The 21,062-nt window shown below is 45.3% G+C and overlaps 1 protein-coding gene across 4 annotated transcripts in view; it reads right to left on the bottom strand.

Moving 5' to 3' along the window:
* LOC137331133 (B-cell scaffold protein with ankyrin repeats-like) overlaps positions 1-21,062 on the bottom strand; it is a 230,899-nt gene that overhangs the window by 145,655 nt on the left and 64,182 nt on the right. For all 4 annotated transcript variants that reach the window (XM_067994740.1, XM_067994748.1, XM_067994756.1 and 1 more), the window contains exons 6-7: positions 15,396-15,538; positions 5,628-5,754 (exon numbers count right to left, since the gene is read on the bottom strand). In XM_067994740.1, coding sequence (XP_067850841.1) covers positions 5,628-5,754; positions 15,396-15,538 — 270 coding nt within the window. The remainder of the gene's footprint in view (positions 1-5,627; positions 5,755-15,395; positions 15,539-21,062) is intronic.

Below are 21,062 nucleotides of genomic sequence, written 5' to 3'. Positions count from 1 at the left end.
CAAACATAAAGTTCAAAATTAAAACTGTGACAGAGAATAAATGAAAAGAGAATTAAAGGAAATGGTCACGTTGTATTTTAACTGCTTATTTCATCAGTATATGATTAAGATTAAGTAATAACGCTCCTCCTGAGATTTCAGTAGTTTTATTATTGTAATATTAGTGTCTGGCTCAGCGTCTCAGTGTGAGTTATTCTGGACGCACTCTAATTGCTTTCACTGAACGGCCAAGAATGATGAACAACTGCAACTAACACTGTGAACTACTTTGCCCATTAGTGAATTCAACTAAAGTTAATTCTGAAACACAGCAGGAACCTGGGGAACTATTTAATTTCACCCACCTTCACTGTGAGGTGAACATGCGCAGAACGTGCTGGAATGGAGAAGTGGCATGAGGCATTAATCTGTGTTTGCACATTGTTATTTCAGCACTGGGACCTGGGTTTGAATCGAACCAATGTCTCCTCTCTGCTGGTTGTAGGAGGCCCTTGTGAAATGAGTCTGGCCCAGTATCTGTTCCAGTTTCTAGAGGCACAGGCACAATGGGCTGAATGGCCTCCTTCTGTGCTGCATGATCCTATGGTTCTAGGAGGGTGGGTTCATGGCTCAAAAGCTCCGATATCCACCACCATATTGACAATCTCACACGGAGAGGCCTCAGATATGGACCGTTTGGCAAACGAGAAAAGAAAGAACTTGTATTTCTACAGTGCCTTTCACAACTTCAGCACGACCCAAAGCGCTTAACAGCCAATTAGGTACTTTTTGAAATGTAGTCACTGTTATGCGTGTGTGTGAGTGTAAGTGTGTAAGAGTGGGTGGGTGTGTGTGTGCGTGTGTGTGAATGTAAGTGTATATGAGTGTGAGTGTAAGTGTGTAAGAGTGGGTGTGTGTGTGTGAATGTAAGTGTATATGAGTGTGAGTGTAAGTGTGTAAGAGTGGGTGGGTGTGTGTGTGTGTGAATGTAAGTGTATATGAGTGTGAGTGTAAGTGTGTAAGAGTGGGTGGGTGTGTGTGTGCACGTGTGTGAATGTAAGTGTATATGAGTGTGAGTGTAAGTGTGTAAGAGTATGTCTATGTGTGTGTGTTTGTGAGTGTGTGTGTGTGTGAGTGTGTGTGTCTGTGTGTGTGTGTGTGTGTGAGTGTAAGTGTGTAAGAGTATGTCTGTGTGTGTGTGTGTGTGTGAGTGTGTGAATGTAAGTGTATATGAGTGTGAGTGTAAGTGTGTAAGAGTCTGTCTGTGTGTGTGTGTGTGTGAGTGTGTGTGTGTGTGTGTGTGAGTGTGTGTGTGTGTGTGAGTGTGTGTGTGTGTGTGAGTCCTGTGAAAAACATCCTGAATAGTAAATCCCTGAAACTAATTAAGTATTTTTTGGACCAGGCAGGTGGTGCACAATATAATATCTTTATAAACTGCCTGGTTTAAAGCACCTCGGAACCCATTTGGATTTGGTATCAGGTGTTAAACAAGAAGCTTTTACATTCCTCCTGGTCAAAATCCTGTTCCTTTGCTTTTATATCCATACCCAGCAAGCACCTTTTACAGAGCTAAGACGATTATTTTTTCTTTTGAAAACAAGACAAGTCACTTTTTAAATGAACATTTGGTTTGAAGAATATTTCCCGTAAAAGCGCACAGAACTTTGAGCAAATATGGATTATTTGCTAAGAAAACATCAATGTCATTAGAGTTTATTCACCTTTGATGTCTAAAATACTTTGCCACAATGGTGAAAATGTCAGAATTCTTCCCCAAAATACAATTTTTTGACTGCCCATATTAATACCGTGGAAAGTATTTCCTTGATTCACATGAGAGGTTAAACTGAGTCCCAATCTGTTCAGGAGTGGGGTGTGAAAGGCCCCATGGCACTTTTCAAAGAGGAGGGGCGAGTTCTCCCAATATTGCTCCCCCAACCAACATCACCAAAACCATCCCAGACCATAATAACTCACAACTTCTCCTCATCTCCCCATCTTGCTGGAGAGATGGGCATTGGTCTGGGAGATGACAATGCATTCATGGACCTTAAAGAGGAAAGGGAGGTTAGAGACAGGGCTGTAGTTTGCAAGAACCGAGGGGTCGAGGGTGGGTTTTTTGAAGGGGGGGGGGCCGTGGATGTGATGATGACAGATTTGAAAGGGAGGAGATAGTGCCTGAAGATAGGGAACTGTTTACAATATCAGCTAGAACGGGCCTCAGGAAGGTAAGTTGGCTGGTCGGGTGTTTAGTGGGAATGGAATCAAGAGAACAGGAGGTGCTTCAAATGGAAGAGATGACAGAGCAATTCAAGAGGCAGGGCTCAGAGATACAGCGGGAGAAAGACCGGAGAAGATTTGGCATGGTGGGCAAGTTGGGGGGGAGCAGCAGAGAGAGCTGTAGGGATGGTCTTTGTCTTAGTGATGAAGCCATCCACGAACGCCTCGTATTCATTGTTAGAGGTGATAGGGCAGAGGAGTGCGATTTGAGGAGATGGTTGGTAGTGGAGAGGTGGAGCTTGGGGTTATTGCTGCCCTCTAGGATGATCCTGCAGTCCTGGGCGATTTGGGCAGAGGACAGCAAGGTCCTGGGCAGCACGACGTGATCGAATCAGAGCTGGCAATGGGTGACCTTTTACCAGCAACAAACACAAACTCATACTCCTCCTGAACTTACATATTGTGCCGACACAGCCACTGACCGCCAGAGTAAATTACAATCACATCTGATCAGAAAATCTCATAAACCGAATACATAAACTGCACAGACAATAGCTCCACTGCCATGTGTCAAGTATATTGGCAAATGGGCATTTGCTGTCTTCAATAATCGCCAATTAATCTGCCAAGAAAACACTAAATTACACAGATGCTGGACCATAAACAGCAAGAGCACATAGACAATCTAATTGTACTTATAAGGTAGCCACAATTGTTACAATAAACAGATACTTTGTCACATGTAAAACCCGTGATAATCTTCTTTTCCCCCATTGTGATAATTGTATATCATGATAATATAATTGTAAATCATGATAATCATTGTAATCACAAGGTATCAACAAAAATCTCGCTTAAGATGACTGGAAAGGAAGGAATCAAATGATCAAGATGGTTGTTAGAAAACATTCTCACTCAGACAGGCCGAAAGATGGAGGGAAACGCCTCACTGATACGGGAGGGGATGGTGTCTCTACGTTAAGGCTAGGCTTGCTAACTCTCCACGATTGTCCTGCAGTTTCCAGGAATTAAAGAAAGAACTTGCATTTCTATAGAGCCTTTCACCACCTCAGGACGTCCCAGAGTGCTTTACAGCCAATGAATTACTTTTGAAGTCACTGTTGTAATGTAGGAAACGCGGCAGCCAATTTGCGCACAGCAAGATCCCACAAACAGCAATGAGATAATCACCAGATAACCTGTTTTTTAATGATGTTGGTTGAGGGATAAATATTGGCCCAGGACACCGGGGAGGACTCCTCTGCTCTTCTTCAAACTGGTGGCCGTTGGATCCTTTACATCCGCCTGAGAGGGCAGACGGGGCCTCGGTTTAACGTCTCATCCGGAAGACGGCACCTCCGACAGTGCAGCACTCCCTCAGTGCTGCACTGGGAGTGTCGGCCTGGATTTTTGTGCGTAGATTAATCTCCAGGACACTGCTGTGAGCAACCCAGGAGAAAAATCATAGCGGCAATAAATTTTTTTTGAGCACTTTGATTTATTAGTTAGAAAAGTCTTCGAGCTGTGGGAAGAAAAGCTGTTTAACTGGGCTGGGCAGGGGGTGTGTGGGGGGGGGAGTTGGAGGCAGGAGGTCATGTGATGAGACCTCGAGGAATAAGCCCAACTAGAGTTGCCGACCCGAGTTGGGGCTGAGGTGCATTGTTGGGGAAGAGTAGAGTTTGGTGTTTTGCCTCTGGTTGTGCGATACCTGGGAGCGTTGGATGCAGACAATGGATGCCTGAAATACGAACTGCTTCATTCTCCAGCACTGACGTCCCTCACAATGATCAGCACAAATGTTTTAGGAACATAAACAGAAAAAAATGATGAATTACTTTCAGATCCTATTGCTTTGTTCTGTTTACTTTGGTTAATTTTTAAAAATATTTTTGTTTAAACAGTGACCGCTAATAGTAATTCCAGGAGCAATGGAGTGTCTCATTTTGGGATCTAACTCTGCTTCATCTGAAGACTCCACATGCTCTTAGCTCCCAGTGAACAACGCTACAAGAGATCGATTAGCACTCTAAAATTGTCCATGTGTTTATTGCTACAGAAATTGGATTTCCATTACAGGTAAACTATTGTTCCTTTCCCATCTCTTCATTATGACACTAACACATGTCCTATTGGCTCGATTGGCACCAGTTCTTCAATACAATGCTCATGTGTAAGACTTGGGTGTAAGCACGATATTTAACAGTGACAGGCACCACAGTCAGACCTGATCATACATCTTCACCCTACCTCCATCCACACACACACACACACACACACACTCACTGGCACACACACACACACACACACACACACACACACTCACACACACACTCACACACACACACTCACTGGCACACACACACACACTCACACACACACACACACACTCACTCACTGGCACACACACACACACACACACTCACACACACACACACACACACTCACACACACACACACACACTCACTGGCACACACACACACACACACACACACACTCACACAGACACACACACTCACTGGCACACACACACACACACACACACACTCACTGGCACACACACTCACACACACACACACACACACACTCACTGGCACACACACACACACACACACACACACTCACACACACACTCACTGGCACACACACACACACACACACACTCACACAGACACACACACTCACTGGCACACACACACACACACACACACACTCACTGGCACACACACACACACACACACACACTCTCACTGGCATGCACACATACATACTCATACAGGCACACATACACACACTCACGCACACAGAGGCAGGCACACACAGACACACACACACACAGACAGACAGACACAGACAGGCACACACACACACACACACACACACACACTCTCACTGGCACACACACACACATACTCACACAAACACACACGCACACAGAGGCAGGCACACAGGCACAAACACACACACACACACAGACACACACACAGACCCACAGACACAGTCACACACACAGACAGGCAGACACATGCACAGACACACACACACACAGACAAACACACATACACACACAAACGCACAGACCCACAGACACAGTCACACACACATGAACACACAGACACTTACACACACGTTCTAACAGGGATCATTGGTAATGGGCCAGAGTGGGAACTTTGGATGAATAACTCTGGACTCATGAGTTTCCCCCCTCCCCCTCCCCCTCTCCCCCCTCCCTTCCCCTCCCCTCCCCTCTTCCCTCCATCTCCCTCTCCCCCTACCACCAATTTGGCTGAGAACAGGTAACTGAGCACAGACTGTGGGTGGGAGTTTGGGACCTCCCTTGAAGCTGGTTTTTAACCCAACGTTTTGGTGGAATTGCATCAAGTGTATCATTGGTCATTCCAATATAAAAAGTTCGGCTCTGTAAACTCACTGTTGCTCTCACTGCTGTTTCCAGGTCCAAAGGTTTGGAAAGCACCAAATCCACTGGGAGGCAGCGAGTTTTGTAGCGATCTGGAGAGAAGTTGATCCAATTGATTGCGAGAGTTTATCTGGAAGGCCTAGAGAAATAAATCAATGGACGGCTGTAACAATGTGAAGATGATTTAGGGGGAAAAATTGTACAAATTCATGCTTCCATTAATGGACAGGAAATTCCTGCAGGACCCATTGGCGCATCTGCCCAAATTCCTGATAAGCGCTGCCAGAGCCCAAAATCAACCCTTCATTTCATTTCAAAGGATGCGATGGTGGGAACAATGAGGCCGATTCCCCGATCGGGAGTTAATAGCGAGGAGCAGCTGTCTCGGGAAATGCAGGTCAGGAGGTTGCAGACCTGCCGTTCTCCATCCATTCCTTTTAATGGGCAGAAAATCAAGAGCTGAGACCCAGGATTCTCCACCTTCACTCCCTACCAGTGCCACTCCTTGCTGACGGGACCTGATGCCTTAATCCGCCGTGGCTCAGGGGCTAACACTCTCGCCTCTGAGTCAGAAGGTTGTAGGTTCAAGTCCCACTCCAGAGACTTGAGCACAAAATCCAGGTTGATACTGAGGGAGTGCTGTACTGTCGGAGGGTCAGTACTGGGGGAGCACTGCGCTGTCGGAGGGTCAGTACTGAGGGAGCACTGCGCTGTCGGAGGGTCAGTACTGAGGGAGCGCCGCGCTGTCGGAGCGTCAGTACTGAGGGAGCACTGCGCTGTCGGAGGGTCAGTACTGAGGGAGCACTGTGCTGTCGGAGGGTCAGTACTGAGGGAGCACTGTGCTGTCGGAGAGGCAGTACTGAGGGAGCACTGTGCTGTCGGAGGGTCAGTACTGAGGGAGCACTGTGCTGTCGGAGAGGCAGTACTGAGGGAGCACTGTGCTGTCGGAGGGTCAGTACTGAGGGAGCACTGTGCTGTCGGAGAGGCAGTACTGAGGGAGCACTGTGCTGTCGGAGGGTCAGTACTGAGGGAGCGCTGCGCTGTCGGAGGGTCAGTACTGAGGGAGCGCTGCGCTGTCGGAGGGTCAGTACTGAGGGAGCGCTGCGCTGTCGGAGGGTCAGTACTGAGGGAGCGCTGCGCTGTCGGAGGGTCAGTACTGAGGGAGCGCTGCGCTGTCGGAGGGTCAGTACTGGGGGAGCGCTGCGCTGTGGGAGGGTCAGTACTGGGGGAGCACTGCACTGTCGGAGGGTCAGTACTGGGGGAGCACTGTGCTGTTGGAGGGTCAGTACTGAGGGAGCACTGTGCTGTCGGAGAGGCAGTACTGAGGGAGCACTGTGCTGTCGGAGGGTCAGTACTGAGGGAGCACTGCACTTTTGGAGGGGCAGTACTGAGGGAGTACTGCACTGTCGGAGGGTCAGTACTGAGGGAGCACTGTGCTGTCGGAGGGTCAGTACTGAGGGAGCACTGCACTTTTGGAGGGGCAGTACTGAGGGAGCACTGTGCTGTCGGAGGGTCAGTACTGAGGGAGCACTGTGCTGTCGGAGGGTCAGTACTGAGGGAGCACTGCGCTGTTGGAGAGGGAGTGCAGTGCTGTTATAAGAGGCAGTACTGAGGGAGCACTATGCTGAGGGAGCACTGTGCTGTCAGAGGGTCAGTACTGAGGGAGCACTGCACTGTTGGAGGTACTGTTTATCGGATTAGACATAAAACCAAGGCCCCGTCTGCCCACTCAGGTGGATGTAAAAGATCCCATGGCACTATTTTGAAGAAGAGCAGGGGAGTTCTCCCCGGTGCCCTGGGCCAATATTTATCCCTCAACCAACATCAGCTAAACAGATTATCTTGTCATTTATCTCTTTGCTGTTTGTGGGATCTTGCTGTGCACAAATTGGCTACCCTGTTTCCCTGCGTTACAACAGTGACTACACTTCAAAAGTACTTCATTGGCTGTAAAGTGCTTTGGGACATCCTGAGGTCTTGAAAGGCGCTGTATAAATGAAGTTCTTTTGTTCTTTAACATTCACTGTATGTTTGTGTCCAATCAAGCAACGTTCTTTGTGTCAGAAGATCAGGGTAATGTGGCCAACTACCCAGTGATGGTGTGTATTGGGGCTCCAAAGTGCTATGACATGGAGAAAAGCAGTGTAGGTTCATGCAATAGGAGAGGCCTGCGGTACCTCTCCACAGGTAGGGAGGAAATTTAGGCAGAGAGTTGCCTCAACCTGCTATCAAGCACCCTCTACATGACCTGTAACCTTCTCTAGACCACACATGGAGTACAGTGAATAGTTCTGGTCTCCATATTATAAAAAGGATATAGACATACGGAGAAGGTGCAAAAAAGATTTACTGGGATGATACCAGAACTGAGAGGTTATAACTATCAGGAATTATTGAACAGGCTGAGGCTCTTTACTCTGGAAAAGAGAAGGCTGAGGGGAGACCTGATAGAGGTCTTGAAGATTATGAACGGGTTTGTCATAGAGAAGATGTTTCCACTTGTGGGGGAGTCCAAAACTAGTTGTCATAAATATAAGATAGTGACTAATAAATCCAATAGGAATTCAGGAGAAACTTCTTTACTCAGAGAGTGGTGAGAATGTGGAACTCGCTCCCACAAGGAGTAGTTGAGGCGAATAGTGTAGATGCATTTAAGGGGAAGCTGGATAAACACATGAGGGAGAAAGGAATAGAAGGATATGCTGATAGGGTGAGATGATGTAGGGTGGGAGGAGGCTCGTGTGGAGCATAAACACCGGCATAGACCGGTTGGGCCGAATGGCCTGTTTCTGTGCTGTACATTCTGTGCAGTTCATGACAACAGTAGTCACTCTCCAAAAGTACTTCATTGGCTGTGAAGTGCTTTGTGAAAGGTGTTATACAAATGCAAGTTCTTTCTCTTTCGAGCAGGTGACCCACCCTCACAGGCAAAGTACATGGCAAAGAAGGGTTAGATCAATAAAACACACCAATAAAAGACCCTTGAATCCTCCCCCACCAGAGATGATGGGTCAAACTTGCTGAGGAAGTTTCGCTGCATCACCTTTTGCAGTGATCGAACAATCCTCTTTCGATTATTCCGGGCAAGCTTTTCCGTAATTATAAATGTGTATCTTAACTCATAGATTTAGGGAGATTCTACAGTTTGTTGTCCGGGAGCTTACTGTGTCGGAAAAGTTATTGGAATTGACCAAGTTTCCAATAAAAGGATCCCAGTTGGACATTAACACAAACTGCGATGTTTAGTAATGTTTTAATTTATCCAAAGTCATAAGTAAGGTGAAGTGGTCGTAGTGCTGCATTAATAAATTGTATCGTTAGATCATATTAATTATTGTTGTGAGTAACTTAATAGGTATTTTATTTAAGTTTTTTTTTACCTAGGCCAGTACTCAAAGCTGTAGTCAATAAAAATATATTCCTCTATAATTACTTCTTCCTCATTATTTTATATTTCAGAATGTAATTCACTGAAATCTTTTGTTCCAGAATCTCCCCCTTCCAATCTCCAAGATAATGCAGCAGAACACATTACTGCCAGCTTTAAACTGAACTCATTCAATGTGCCTCAATTAATATTCATTTCAGCTTTGCAAAGATATCGAAGGGTTGGTTTTAATTTGCGTCAGTGGCGGAGATTTGCTGGTAGTGGATTGGCTGCCTGATTTTTGCCTCTTTATTCGTGTTTCTCACTTTTCACTTTTTTCATACATTCCAAAGATTATCTTGAAAATTGGTTTTGAAGAACAATTGGGTGGAAATTAATAAGAAAGAAAAAGATAGACCCTGCATTTCTACAGGCCCTTTTCACTTCCTCAGAATGTCTCAACGTAGATTCACATCTGGTGAATTATTTTTGAAATGTAGTCACAATTATTATAATCGTTCGAATGAGATGTTAAACCAAGGCCCTGTCTGCACTCTCCAGTGGATGCAAACGATCCCATGACACTATTTCGAAGAACAGCAGGGGAGTTCTCCCCGGTGTCCTGGGCCAATATTTATCCCTCAACCAACACCACAAAAACCAGATTATCTGGTCATTATCACATTGTTGTTTGTGGGATCTTGCTGTGCACAACTTGGCTGCCACGTTTCCTACACTACATTTCAAAAGTACTTCATTGGCTGTAAAGTGCTTTGGGACATCCTGAGGTCATGAAAGGTGCTATATAAATGCACGTCTTTCTTTCTTTTTATATTTGATAAAGGAGAACCAATGGATGTAGTATATTTGGATTTTCAAATGGCATTCGATAAGGTGCCACACAAGAGGTTGTTACACAAGATTAGGTCTCCATGGATTGGGGGTAATTTATCAGCGTGGATTGAGGATTGGTTAATGGACAGAAAACAGAGAGTAGGAATAAACGGGTCATTCTCGGGTTGTCAGGCTGTAACTAGTGGGGTGCCGCAAGGATCAGTGCTTGGGCCTCAGCTATTTACAATCTATATTAATGACTTGGATGAAGGGACCGAGTGTAATGTATCCAAGTTTGCTGATGATACAAAGCGAGGTGGGAAAGTAAGCTGTGAGGAGGACAGAAAGATTCAGCAAAGGGATATAGACAGGTTGAGTGAGTGGGCAAGAAGGTGGCAGATGGAGTATAATATGGGAAAATGTGAAATTAACCACTTTGGTAGGAAGAATAGAAAAACTGAATATTTTTTAAATGGTGAGAAACTATTAAGTGTTGGCATTCAGAGGGATTTGGCTGTCCTTGTGCACAAAACACAGAAAGTTAACATGCAGGTACAGCAAGCAATTAGGAAGGCAAATGGTATGTTAGCCTTCATTGCAAGGGGGTTAGAGAATAAGAGTAAGGAGGTCTTGCTACAATTATACAGGGCTCTGGTGAGACCTGAGTGGTCTCAGTCTGGGTGGAGTTAAGAAGCACCAAGGGGCAGAAAACACTGGTGGGAGTTGTCTATAGGCCTCCAAACAGTAGTGGTAATGTAGGGGATGGGATCAAACAGGAAATTAGAGATGCATGTAACAAGGGTACTACAGTAATCATGGGTGACTTTAATCTACATATAGACTGGTCAAACCAAATTAGCAATAATACTGTGGAGGATGAATTCCTGGAGTGTGTACGAGATGGTTTTTTAGATCAGTATGTTGAGGAGCCAACCAGGGAACAGGCTATCCTAGATTGGGTATTGTGCAATGAGAAGGGATTAATTAATAATCTTGTTGTGCGGGTCCTTTAGGGAAGAGTGACCATAATATGATGGAATTCTTCATTAAGATGGAAAGTGAAGTAGTCCAATCTGAAACTAGGGTCCTAAATCCAAACAAAGGAAACTATGAAGGTATGAGGAGAGAGTTGGCTATGATAGATTGGGGAGCTTCATTAAAAGGCATGACGGTGGATAGGCAATGGCTAACATTTAAGGAACGAATGCATGAATTGCAACAATTATACATTCCTTTCTGGCACAAAAACACAAAAGGAAAAGGAAAAGCGGCCCAACCACGGCTAACAAAAGAAATTAAGGATAGTATTAGATCCAAAGAGGAGTCATATAAAGTTGCCAGAAAAAGTAGCAAGCCTGAGGATTGGGAGCAGTTTAGAATTCAGCAAAAAAGGACCAAGAGATTGATTAAGAGGGGAAAAATAAAGTATGAGAGTAAACTTGCAAGTAACATAAAAGTGGACTGTAAAAGCTTCTACAAGTATGTAAAAAGAAAAAGATTAGTGAAGACAAATGTAGGTCCCTTACAGTCAGAAACGGGAGAATTTATAATGGGGAACAAGGAAATGGCAGAGCAATTAAACAAATACTTTGGTTCTGTCTTCACGGAAGAGGACACAAATAACTTCCCAGAAATGCTAGGGAACCAAGGGACTAGTGAGAAGGAGGAATTAAAGGAAATTAATATTAGTAAAAAAAATAGTGCTGGAGAAATTAATGGGACTGAAAGCCGATAAATCCCCAGGGCCTGATAATCTGCATCCCAGAGTACTAAAAGAGGTAGCCACGGAAATAGTGGATGCATTAGTTGTCATCTTCCAAAATTCTATTGATTATGGAACAGTTCCTGCAGATTGGAGGGTGGCAAATATAGCCAAACTATTTAAAAAAGGAGGGAGAGAGAAAACAGGGAACTACAGACCGGTTAGCCCAACATCAATAGTAGGGAAAATGCCAGAGTCTGTTATAAAGGGTGTGATAACAGGACACTTAGAAAATATCAACGGGATTAGACAAAGTCAACATGGATTTATGAAAGGGAAATCATGTTTGACAAATCTACTGGAGTTTTTTGAGTATGTAACTGGTAGAATAGACAAGGGAGAACCAGTGGATGTGGTTTATTTGGATTTTCAGAAGGCCTTTGATAAAGTCCCACATAAGAGGTTAGTGTGCAAAATTAAAGCACATGGGATTGAGGGGAATATACTGGCATGAATTGAAAATTGGTTAACAGACAGGAAACAGAGAGTAGGAATAAATGGGTCTTTTTCGGGGTGGCAGGCGGTGACTAGTGGGGTACCGCAGGGATCAGTGCTTGGGCCCCAGCTATTCACAATATAGATCAATGATTTGGATGAGGAAACTAAATGTAATATTTCCAAGTTTACTGACGACACAAAACTAGGTGGGATTGTGAGTTGTGGGGAGGATGCAAAGAGGCTTCAAGGCGATTTAGACAAGTTGAGTGAGTGGGCAAATACATGGCAGATGCAGTATAATGTGGATAAATGTGAAGTTATCCACTTTGGAAGGAAAAACAGAAAGGCAGAGTATTATTTAAATGGTGATAGATTGGGGAATGTTGATGTACAAAGGGACCTGGGTGTCCTTGTACACCAGTCACTAAAAGCAAACATACAGGTGCAGCAAGCAGTTAGGAAGGCAAATGGTATGTTGGCCTTCATTGCAAAAGGATTTGAGTACAGGAGCAGGGATGTCTTACTGTAGTTATACAGGACCTTGGTGAGACCCCACCTGGAGTATTGTGTGCAGTTTTGGTCTCCTTACCTAAGAAAGGATACACTTGCCAGAGGGAGTGCAGCGAAGGTTCACCAGACTGATCCCTGGGATGGCAGGACTGTCGTATGAAGAGAGATTGGGTCGACTCGGCCTGTATTCACTCAAGTTTAGAAGAATGAGAGGGGATCTCATTGAAACATATAAAATTCTGACAGGGCTAGACAGACTGGATGCAGGGAGGATGTTTCCCCTGGCTGGGGGGGTCCAGAACGAGGGGTCACAGTCTCAGGATAAGGGGTAGGACATTTAGGACTGAGATGAAGAGAAATTTCTTCACTCAGAGGATGGTGAACCTGTGGAATTCTCTACCACAGAAGGCTGTGGAGGCCAAGTCACTGAATATATTTGAGAAGGAGCTAGATAGATTTCTAGACACAAAAGGCATCAAGGGGTATGGGGAGAGAGCAGGAATATGGTATTGAGATAGAGGATCAGCCATGATCATATTGAATGGCGGAGCAGGCTCGAAGGGCCGAATGGCCTACTCCTGCTCCTATTTTCTATGTTTCTATGTACTGTGTACAGTTTTGGTCTCCTTATCTAATGAAGGATATACTTGCCTTAGAGGTGGTGCAACGAAGGTTCACTACATTGATTCCTGGGATGAGAGCGTTGTCCTATGAGGAGAGATTGAGTAGAATTGGCCTATACTCTCTGAAGTTTAGAAGAATGGGAGGTGATCTCATTGAAACGTATAAAATTCTTAGAGGGCTGGACAGGATAGATGCTGAGAGGCTGTTTCCCCTGGCTGGCGAGTCTAGATCTAGGGGGCAAAGTCTAAAGATAAGGGGTCGGCCATTTAGGACAGAGATGAGGAAATATTTCTTCACTCAGAGGGTTGTGAATCTTTGGAATTCTCTACCCCAGAGGGCTGTGGATGCTCAGTTGTTGAGTATATTCAAGGCTGAGATTGATAGATTTTTGGACTCTAGGGGAATCAAGGGATATGGGGATCGGCAGGAAAGTGGAGTTGAGGTCGAAGATCAGCCATGATCTGATTGAATGGTGGAGCAGGCTCGAGGGGCCGTATGGCCTACTCCTGCTCCTATTTCTTATGTTCTTGTGTTGAAAGCACAATACCCAATATACACACAGCAAGATCCCACATACAACTAATGAGATGATTGACCAGTTAATCCATTTTGGTGCTGATTGACTGAGCGATGAATGTTGGCCAGGACACCAGCTCCTAGCTTTTCTTCAAATAGTAACATGGGATCTTTTACATCCTAAGCGGGCAGATGGGGTCATTGTTTAATGCTTCATCTGAAAATCAGCATCCCTGACGATGCAGTGCTCCATCAGTACCTGCACTGAGGAGTCATTCAGCATTCCTCACTGTTTAATTGGAAAGCAGAAAAGATTCTACTGAGAGCAAACTCTTCAATTATCTGGCACTGGGGCTCTAACTGAATTGATTGTCGAGATTGGAGCCACTTTATATTCTCTTAAGCAATCCTCGGTCTCAACGCTATTTCAGACATCAGTTTGTATCTCCAGACTCTTACATAATCCAGGTATTGATTTGGAACTCCCATTTTTAAGATAATTGGCAAAAGAACCAGAGGGGAGATGAGAAGAATTTTTTTTTAACGCAGCGAGTTGTGATGATCTGGAATGCGCTGCCTGAAAGGGCGGTGGAAGCAGATTCAATAATAACTTTCAGAAGGGAATTGGATAAATACTTGAAAAGGAGAAATTTGCAGGGCTATAGGGACAGAGCAGGGGGAGTGGAACTAATTGGATAGCTCTTTAAAGAGCCAGCACAGGCACAATAGGCTGAATGGCCTCTTTTTGTGCTGTATCATTCTATGAACTCCCATCTGGTGGCCCCATTCTGTCTCTAAGCTCCACTTTCTGTTGCGATGGAGACAGGCGTTTTGCTTTTGTAGCAAAACTCAAGTTCTTATCTCTTGTCTCCCCAAAATGCAAATTACATTACAAATGGGAATAACAGGCAGAGATGGAATAAAAGAGCTGGCAAATTGTTAAAGAACTGAACCACTTCAATAGATCCAGTTAGTTGTCTGGTCAGACAGTCACTTGTCCAAGATAGATCAGCACTGTCCAGCCCTGAATATACCAGGTATTTTCCTTTGCCTGTTGATGTCACTGATTGCACTGGAGGAGTAAGAATCCTGTCCAGTGGCGTATCTCGTGATTGTGCTATAAAATGTTACAGCCTCTCAGAATGGCTCTGACTGTTTGGGATTATACCGATGCTACAGGACACATCTTAAACAAACTGGAAACTGTGAATCTTCTCGATAATCTACACAAAATGGAGTCAATTACTGGCAATCTAGTGAACACCTCCGATTCTTTTGCAAATTACCTTAAATCTGTGTCCTCTGGTTACCGACCCTTCTGCCACTGGAAACAGTTTCTCCTCATTTACTTTATCAAAACCCCTCATAATTTTGAACACCTCTATTAAATCTCCCCTTAACCTTCTCTGCTCTGAGGAGAACAACCCCAGCTTCTCCAGTCTCTCCACGTAACTGAAGTCCCTCATCCCTGGTACCGTTCTGGTAAATCTCCTCCGTACCCTCTCCAAGGCCTTGACATCCTTCCTAAAGTGCGGTGCCCGGCTGAGAATTTTCACACCCTCCCTGCAATTCCTTCACTATTTTACTCGGCCATTTCCCTCCTTGTGTTTCTTCTTGTGAAAAAGAAAAGTCCAATTCCATCGCGATACGAATCGAGCAGGTCCGGTCGGAGAGAAACAGTGCAATTTGATTCCTTTAAGCATCTTTTAGTGGGCAGTATTTTCCTTACCTGACAGATGAATTCCATTGGATCAGCTGCTCTAAGTAGCAATCGGCCAATTTCTTCCATCACAGTGTAGTACAGGAGGTCAGCCTTGGCTGTAATGACTCCTCCACAGTAAAGGTTCATTGTCACAGGACCAGGAGGGAAGTCTGTAATAGAGGAATGAATGAAAAAAGACTTGCATTTATATAGCGCCTTTCATGACCTCAGGATGTCCAAAAACACTTTGAAGTGTAGTCACTGTTGTATTGTAGGAAACGCGGCAGCCAATTTGCGCACAGCAAGATCCCACAAACAGAAATGTGATAATGACCAGATAATCTGTTTTTAGGTGTTGCCTGAGGGATAAATATTGTCCAGGACAATGGGGAGAACTCCCCTGATCTTCTTCAAAATAGTGCCAAGGGATCTTTTATATCCACCTGAGAGAGCAGACAGGGCCTTGGTTTAACGTCTCTTCTGAAAGACGGCACCTGCAACAATGCAGATCACCCTCAGTACTGCACTGGGAGTGTCAGCCTGGAATTATGGGGCTCAAATCTCTGGAATGTTCCGCCATTCAATTAGATCATGGCTGATCTGTATCTTAACTCCAAATACCCGCCTCAGTTCCGTAACCCTCAATACCCTTACCCAACAAAAATCTATCAATCTCAGTTTTGAAATTTTCAATTGACCCCCAGTCTCAACAGCTTTTTGGGGGAGAGAGTTCCAGATTTCCACTCCCCTTTGTGTGAAGAAGTCCTTCCTGACATCACCCCTGAACGGCCGAGCTCTAATTTTAGTTCTGGACTCTTTTTTTCAATGAAAAGCAGGGGAATCTCCCGTGTCCTGGCCAACATTCTTCCCCCAATCAACCGCATCAAATCAGATTAACGGGTCATTTATGCCATCTGCTGTTTCTGGGACCTTGCTATGTGCGACTTGCAGTGTCTGCACTTCAAAAGTAATTAATTCCTTGTGAAGCATTGTTGGGATCTCCTGAGAATGCAAAAGGAACTATAAAAATCCAAGTTCTTGCTTTCTTTGATGCCGCTTCAGAGTTTTGTATTAATAAAAACATCTGCTGAACAAATGTTAGCCTGCAAAGCAACACGAGCCCTCCCGCCTCCATTACAGACACTGTCACACCCAAAACCAAAGAAGGACTCATTCCAACTCGTCATTGTCCATCAGCAGAGGTTTCCAAAGTAATAAAAGCTGAATAGCACAGCCTCACATACCTACAGAGGAATAAAAGGACTTCATGGAATCACACAGCACAGAAGGAGGCCATTCGGCCCATCGTGCCTGTGCCGGCTCTTTGAAAGAGCTATCTAATTAGTCCCACTCCCCCCTGCTCTTTCCCCGGTGCTGGGTCCCCAACTCTTTACAATCTATATTAACGATTTGGAGGAGGGGACCGAGTGCAACATATCAAAATTTGCAGATGATACAAAGATGGGAGGGAAAGTAGAGAGTGAGGAGGACATAAAAAACCTGCAAGGGGATATAGACAGGCTGGGTGAGTGGGCGGAGATTTGGCAGATGCAATATAATATTGGAAAATGTGAGGTTATGCACTTTGGCAGGAAAAATCAGAGAGCAAGTTATTTTCTTAATGGCGAGAGACTGGAAAGTACTGCAGTACAAAGGGATCTGGGGGTCCTAGTGCAAGAAAATCAAAAAGTTGGTATGCAGGTGCAGCAGGTGATCAAGAAAGCCAACGGAATGTTGGCTTTTATTGCTAGGGGGATAGAATATAAAAACAAGGAGGTATTGCTGCAGTTATATAAGGTATTGGTGAGACCGCACCTGGAATACTGCATACAGTTTTGGTCTCCATACTTAAGAAAAGACATACTTGCTCTCGAGGCAGTACAAAGAAGGTTCACTCGGTTAATCCCGGGGATGAGGGGGCGGACATATGAGGAGAGGTTGAGTAGATTGGGACTCTACTCATTGGAGTTCAGAAGAATGAGAGGCGATCTTATTGAAACATATAAGATTGTGAAGGGTCTTGATCGGGTGGATGCAGTAAGGATGTTCCCAAAGATGGGTGAAACTAGAACTAGGGGGCATAATCTTAGAATAAGGGGCTGCTCTTTCAAAACTGAGATGAGGAGAAACTTCTTCACTCAGAGGGTGGTAGGTCTGTGGAATTTGCTGCCCCAGGAAGCTGTGGAAGCTACATCATTAGATAAATTTAAAACAGAAATAGACAGTTTCCTAGAAGTAAAGGGAATTAGGGGTTATGGGGAGCGGGCAGGAAATTGGACATGAAGCTGAGTTCGGATCGGTCAATGCCCTGTGGGTGGCGGAGAGGGCCCAGGGGCTATGTGGCCGGGTCCTGCTCCGACTTGTGTTCTTTAGATTTGTGGTTGGGATCAGATCAGCCATGATCTTATTGAATGGCGGAGCAGGCTCGAGGGGCCGATTGGCCTACTCCTGCTCCAATTTCTTATGTTCTTATGTTCTTATAACCCTGCAAATTTTTCCTTTTCAAGTATTTATCCAATTCCCTTTCAAAAGTTATTATTGAATCTGCTTCCACCGCCCTTTCAGGCAGCGCGTTCCAGATCAGAACAACTCACTGCGTAAAAACAATTTCTCCTCATCTCCCCTCTGGTTTTTTGCCAGTTATCTTAAATCTGTGTCCTCTGGTTACAGACCCTTCTGCCACTGGAAACAGTTTCTCCCTGTCCACTCTATCAAAACACTTCATAACTTTGAACACCTCTATTAAATCTACCCATAACCTTCTCTGATCCAAGGAGAACAACCCCAGCTTCTCCAGTCTTTCCGCGTAACTGAAGTCCCTCATCCCTGGGACCGTTCTAGTAAATCTCCTCTGCACCCTCTCCAAGACCTCGACATCCTTCCTAAAGTGTGGTGGCCAGAATCGGACACAATACTCCAGCTGAGGCCCTAACCAAATCTGCAACTAGAAAAGACAGGAAACCATTTACTGTGTGAGATTCATTTTCTCATTGTTCTTCACAGGAATAACCTTAAAATTAGAGCTAGGCCGTTCAGGGGCGATGTCAGGAAGCACTTCTTCACACAAAGGGGGGTGGAAATCTGGAACTCTCTCCCCCAAAAAGCTGTTGAGGCTGGGGGTCAATTGAAAATTTCAAAACTGAGATTGTTAGATTTTTGTTGGGTAAGGGTATTAAGGGTTACAGAACCAAGGCGGGTAGATGGAGTTAAGATACAGATCAGCCATGATCTGATTGAATGACAGAACAGGCTAGAGGGGCTGAACGGCCTCCTCCTGTTCCTATGTTCCTATGAATAGTTAGGTGTGCTCTACCAAGTATTTATCTCCATCATTACATAAAGACAGATGACCAGGCAGTTTGAAAGTGTTTCAAAAGCAAAGTTCAGTCTCCTCTTGTGCAGTGACACATTACCAACTCCCACAGCCCCGAACTTGTCTAGAACTAGGGATCATAGTCTCTAGATAAGGGGGCGGCCAGTTAGGAGCGAGATGAGGAAAAAATTCTTTGTTCAGAGTGTTGTGAATCTTTGGAATTCTCCATTCCAGAGGGCTGTGGACGCTCAGTCGTTGAGAATATTCAAGACTGAGATCGATAGATTTTTGGACTCTAGGGGAATCAAGGGATATGGGGATCGGGCGGGAAAGTGGAGTTGAGGTCGAAGATCAGCCATGATCTGATTGAACGGCAGTGCAGGCTCGATGGGCCGCATGGCCTACTCCTGCTCCTATTTCTTATGTTTTTATTTCTTATGTTATATTTTCCCACCACTTCGCTCTCTCTGTTATTTGAATATTTACATTGCTTCATTTAGAATCCAAGATTGCACCACTCTCACTGCATGAAGCCGGAGAAGAAGCTTTGGCAGCTTAGAATGGAAAGTTATAGGAAGAGATTTACAATGAGTACATTACTGGCCACAACAACTCTCAAAAATAGCACTGAGAAAATTGTAATTTTCCAAGGGACGTTTCCGATCTGCCCATCGTGTCTCTAATGCTAAAGCGGCCTTGAATCAACACTTGTCACATCTCTCAGCAAGGTCCCAATGTGCCGCACGTCTAAGGAATGGAAGTTAATGAAAGAAACATCGAAGATTCAATAAAAAAATCTGATGAACCTTCTCGTCAATCGGCCAAGTAAATCAAACAATGAAGAGTGCGCTGGTGTGCATTCTGGTACATATTATAAAATGAATCAACATCTCACCAGTGTTCAGTTTGAGACTTATTATTTTTAAGAGCATGGAATGAATGGTCTTTTGTTGATTATTTGTGAAGAACCTATCATTCATTCAGATTTCCTTGGAGAACATCCACCGGGAAATTAAACTCCTGCATGTCCCTCCATGTCTATATTCTGACACCCATCCATTTTTTTACTGAATTTTGTCATCACTCGACATTCTGCAGAATTTCCTTTGAAATTTCCTAATTTTTTTTTCTGACTATCTGGATCATATTTTGAAGCAGATTTACACGGGAACTATATCCTGGTGAACACTAAATCTTGTATCACACGGAGCGCTGTTTTATTCACGGACAAATTGTGGCCATTTGTAAATGAGCCGAATTTGTTGCATTAGATGTCAGCCTGGCTCAGTGGGTAGCATTCTCGTCTCTGGACCAGGAGGTCGTGCGTTCTAAGTCCCAATCCAGAGACTGGAGCACATAGCACACTGGCTAATACGCCAGTGCAGTACTGAGGGATTGCTGCACTGTCGGAGGTGTCGTTTCTCAGATGAGACGTTAAACCGGGGCCCTGTCTGCCCTCTCAGGTGGATGTAAAAGATCCCACAGCCACTATTTTGAAGAAGAGCAGGGGAGTTCTCCCCAGTGCCCAGTTGTGGTGGGGGTGTGGGGATATTCCAGTTGTGGAGAGGATGTGGGGATATCCCAGTTGTGGTGGGGATGTGGGGATATCCCAGTTGTGGTGGGGATGTGGGGATATCCCAGTTGTGGTGGGGATGTGGGGATATCCCAGTGGTGGTGGGGATGTGGGGATATCCCAGTTGTGGTGGGGATGTGGGGATATCCCAGTGGTGGTGGGGATGTGGGGATATCCCAGTGGTGGTGGGGATGTGGGGATATCCCAGTGGTGGTGGGGATGTGGGGATATCCCAGTTGTGGTGGGGGTGTGGGGACTATCCCAGTGGTGGTGGGGATGTGGGGATATCCCAGTTGTGGTGGGGATGTGGGGATATCCCAGTTGTGGTGGGGATGTGGGGATATCTCAGTTGTGGTGGGGATGTGGGGATATCCCGGTTGTGGTGGGGATGTGGGGATATCCCAGTTGTGGTGGGGATGTGGGGATATCCCAGTTGTGGTGGGGATGTGGGGATATCCCAGTTGTGGTGGGGATGTGGGGATATCCCAGTTGTGGTGGGGATGTGGGGATATCCCAGTTGTGCTGGGGATGTGGGGATATCCCAGTGGTGGTGGGGATGTGGGGATATCCCAGTGGTGGTGGGATGTGGGGATATCCCAGTTGTGGTGGGGATGTGGGGGTATCCCAGTTGTGGTGGGGATGTGGGGATATCCCAGTTGTGGTGGGGATGTGGGGATATCCCAGTTGTGCTGGGGATGTGGGGATATCCCAGTTGTGGTGGGGATGTGGGGATATCCCAGTGGTGGTGGGGATGTGGGGATATCCCAGTTGTGCTGGGGATGTGGGGATATCCCAGTTGTGGTGGGGA

This window comes from Heptranchias perlo, chromosome 1 (assembly GCF_035084215.1).
Source record: "Heptranchias perlo isolate sHepPer1 chromosome 1, sHepPer1.hap1, whole genome shotgun sequence".
In the NCBI taxonomy this organism is placed as follows: domain Eukaryota; kingdom Metazoa; phylum Chordata; class Chondrichthyes; order Hexanchiformes; family Hexanchidae; genus Heptranchias; species Heptranchias perlo.
This window is presented reverse-complemented; position numbering and strand designations above follow the sequence as displayed.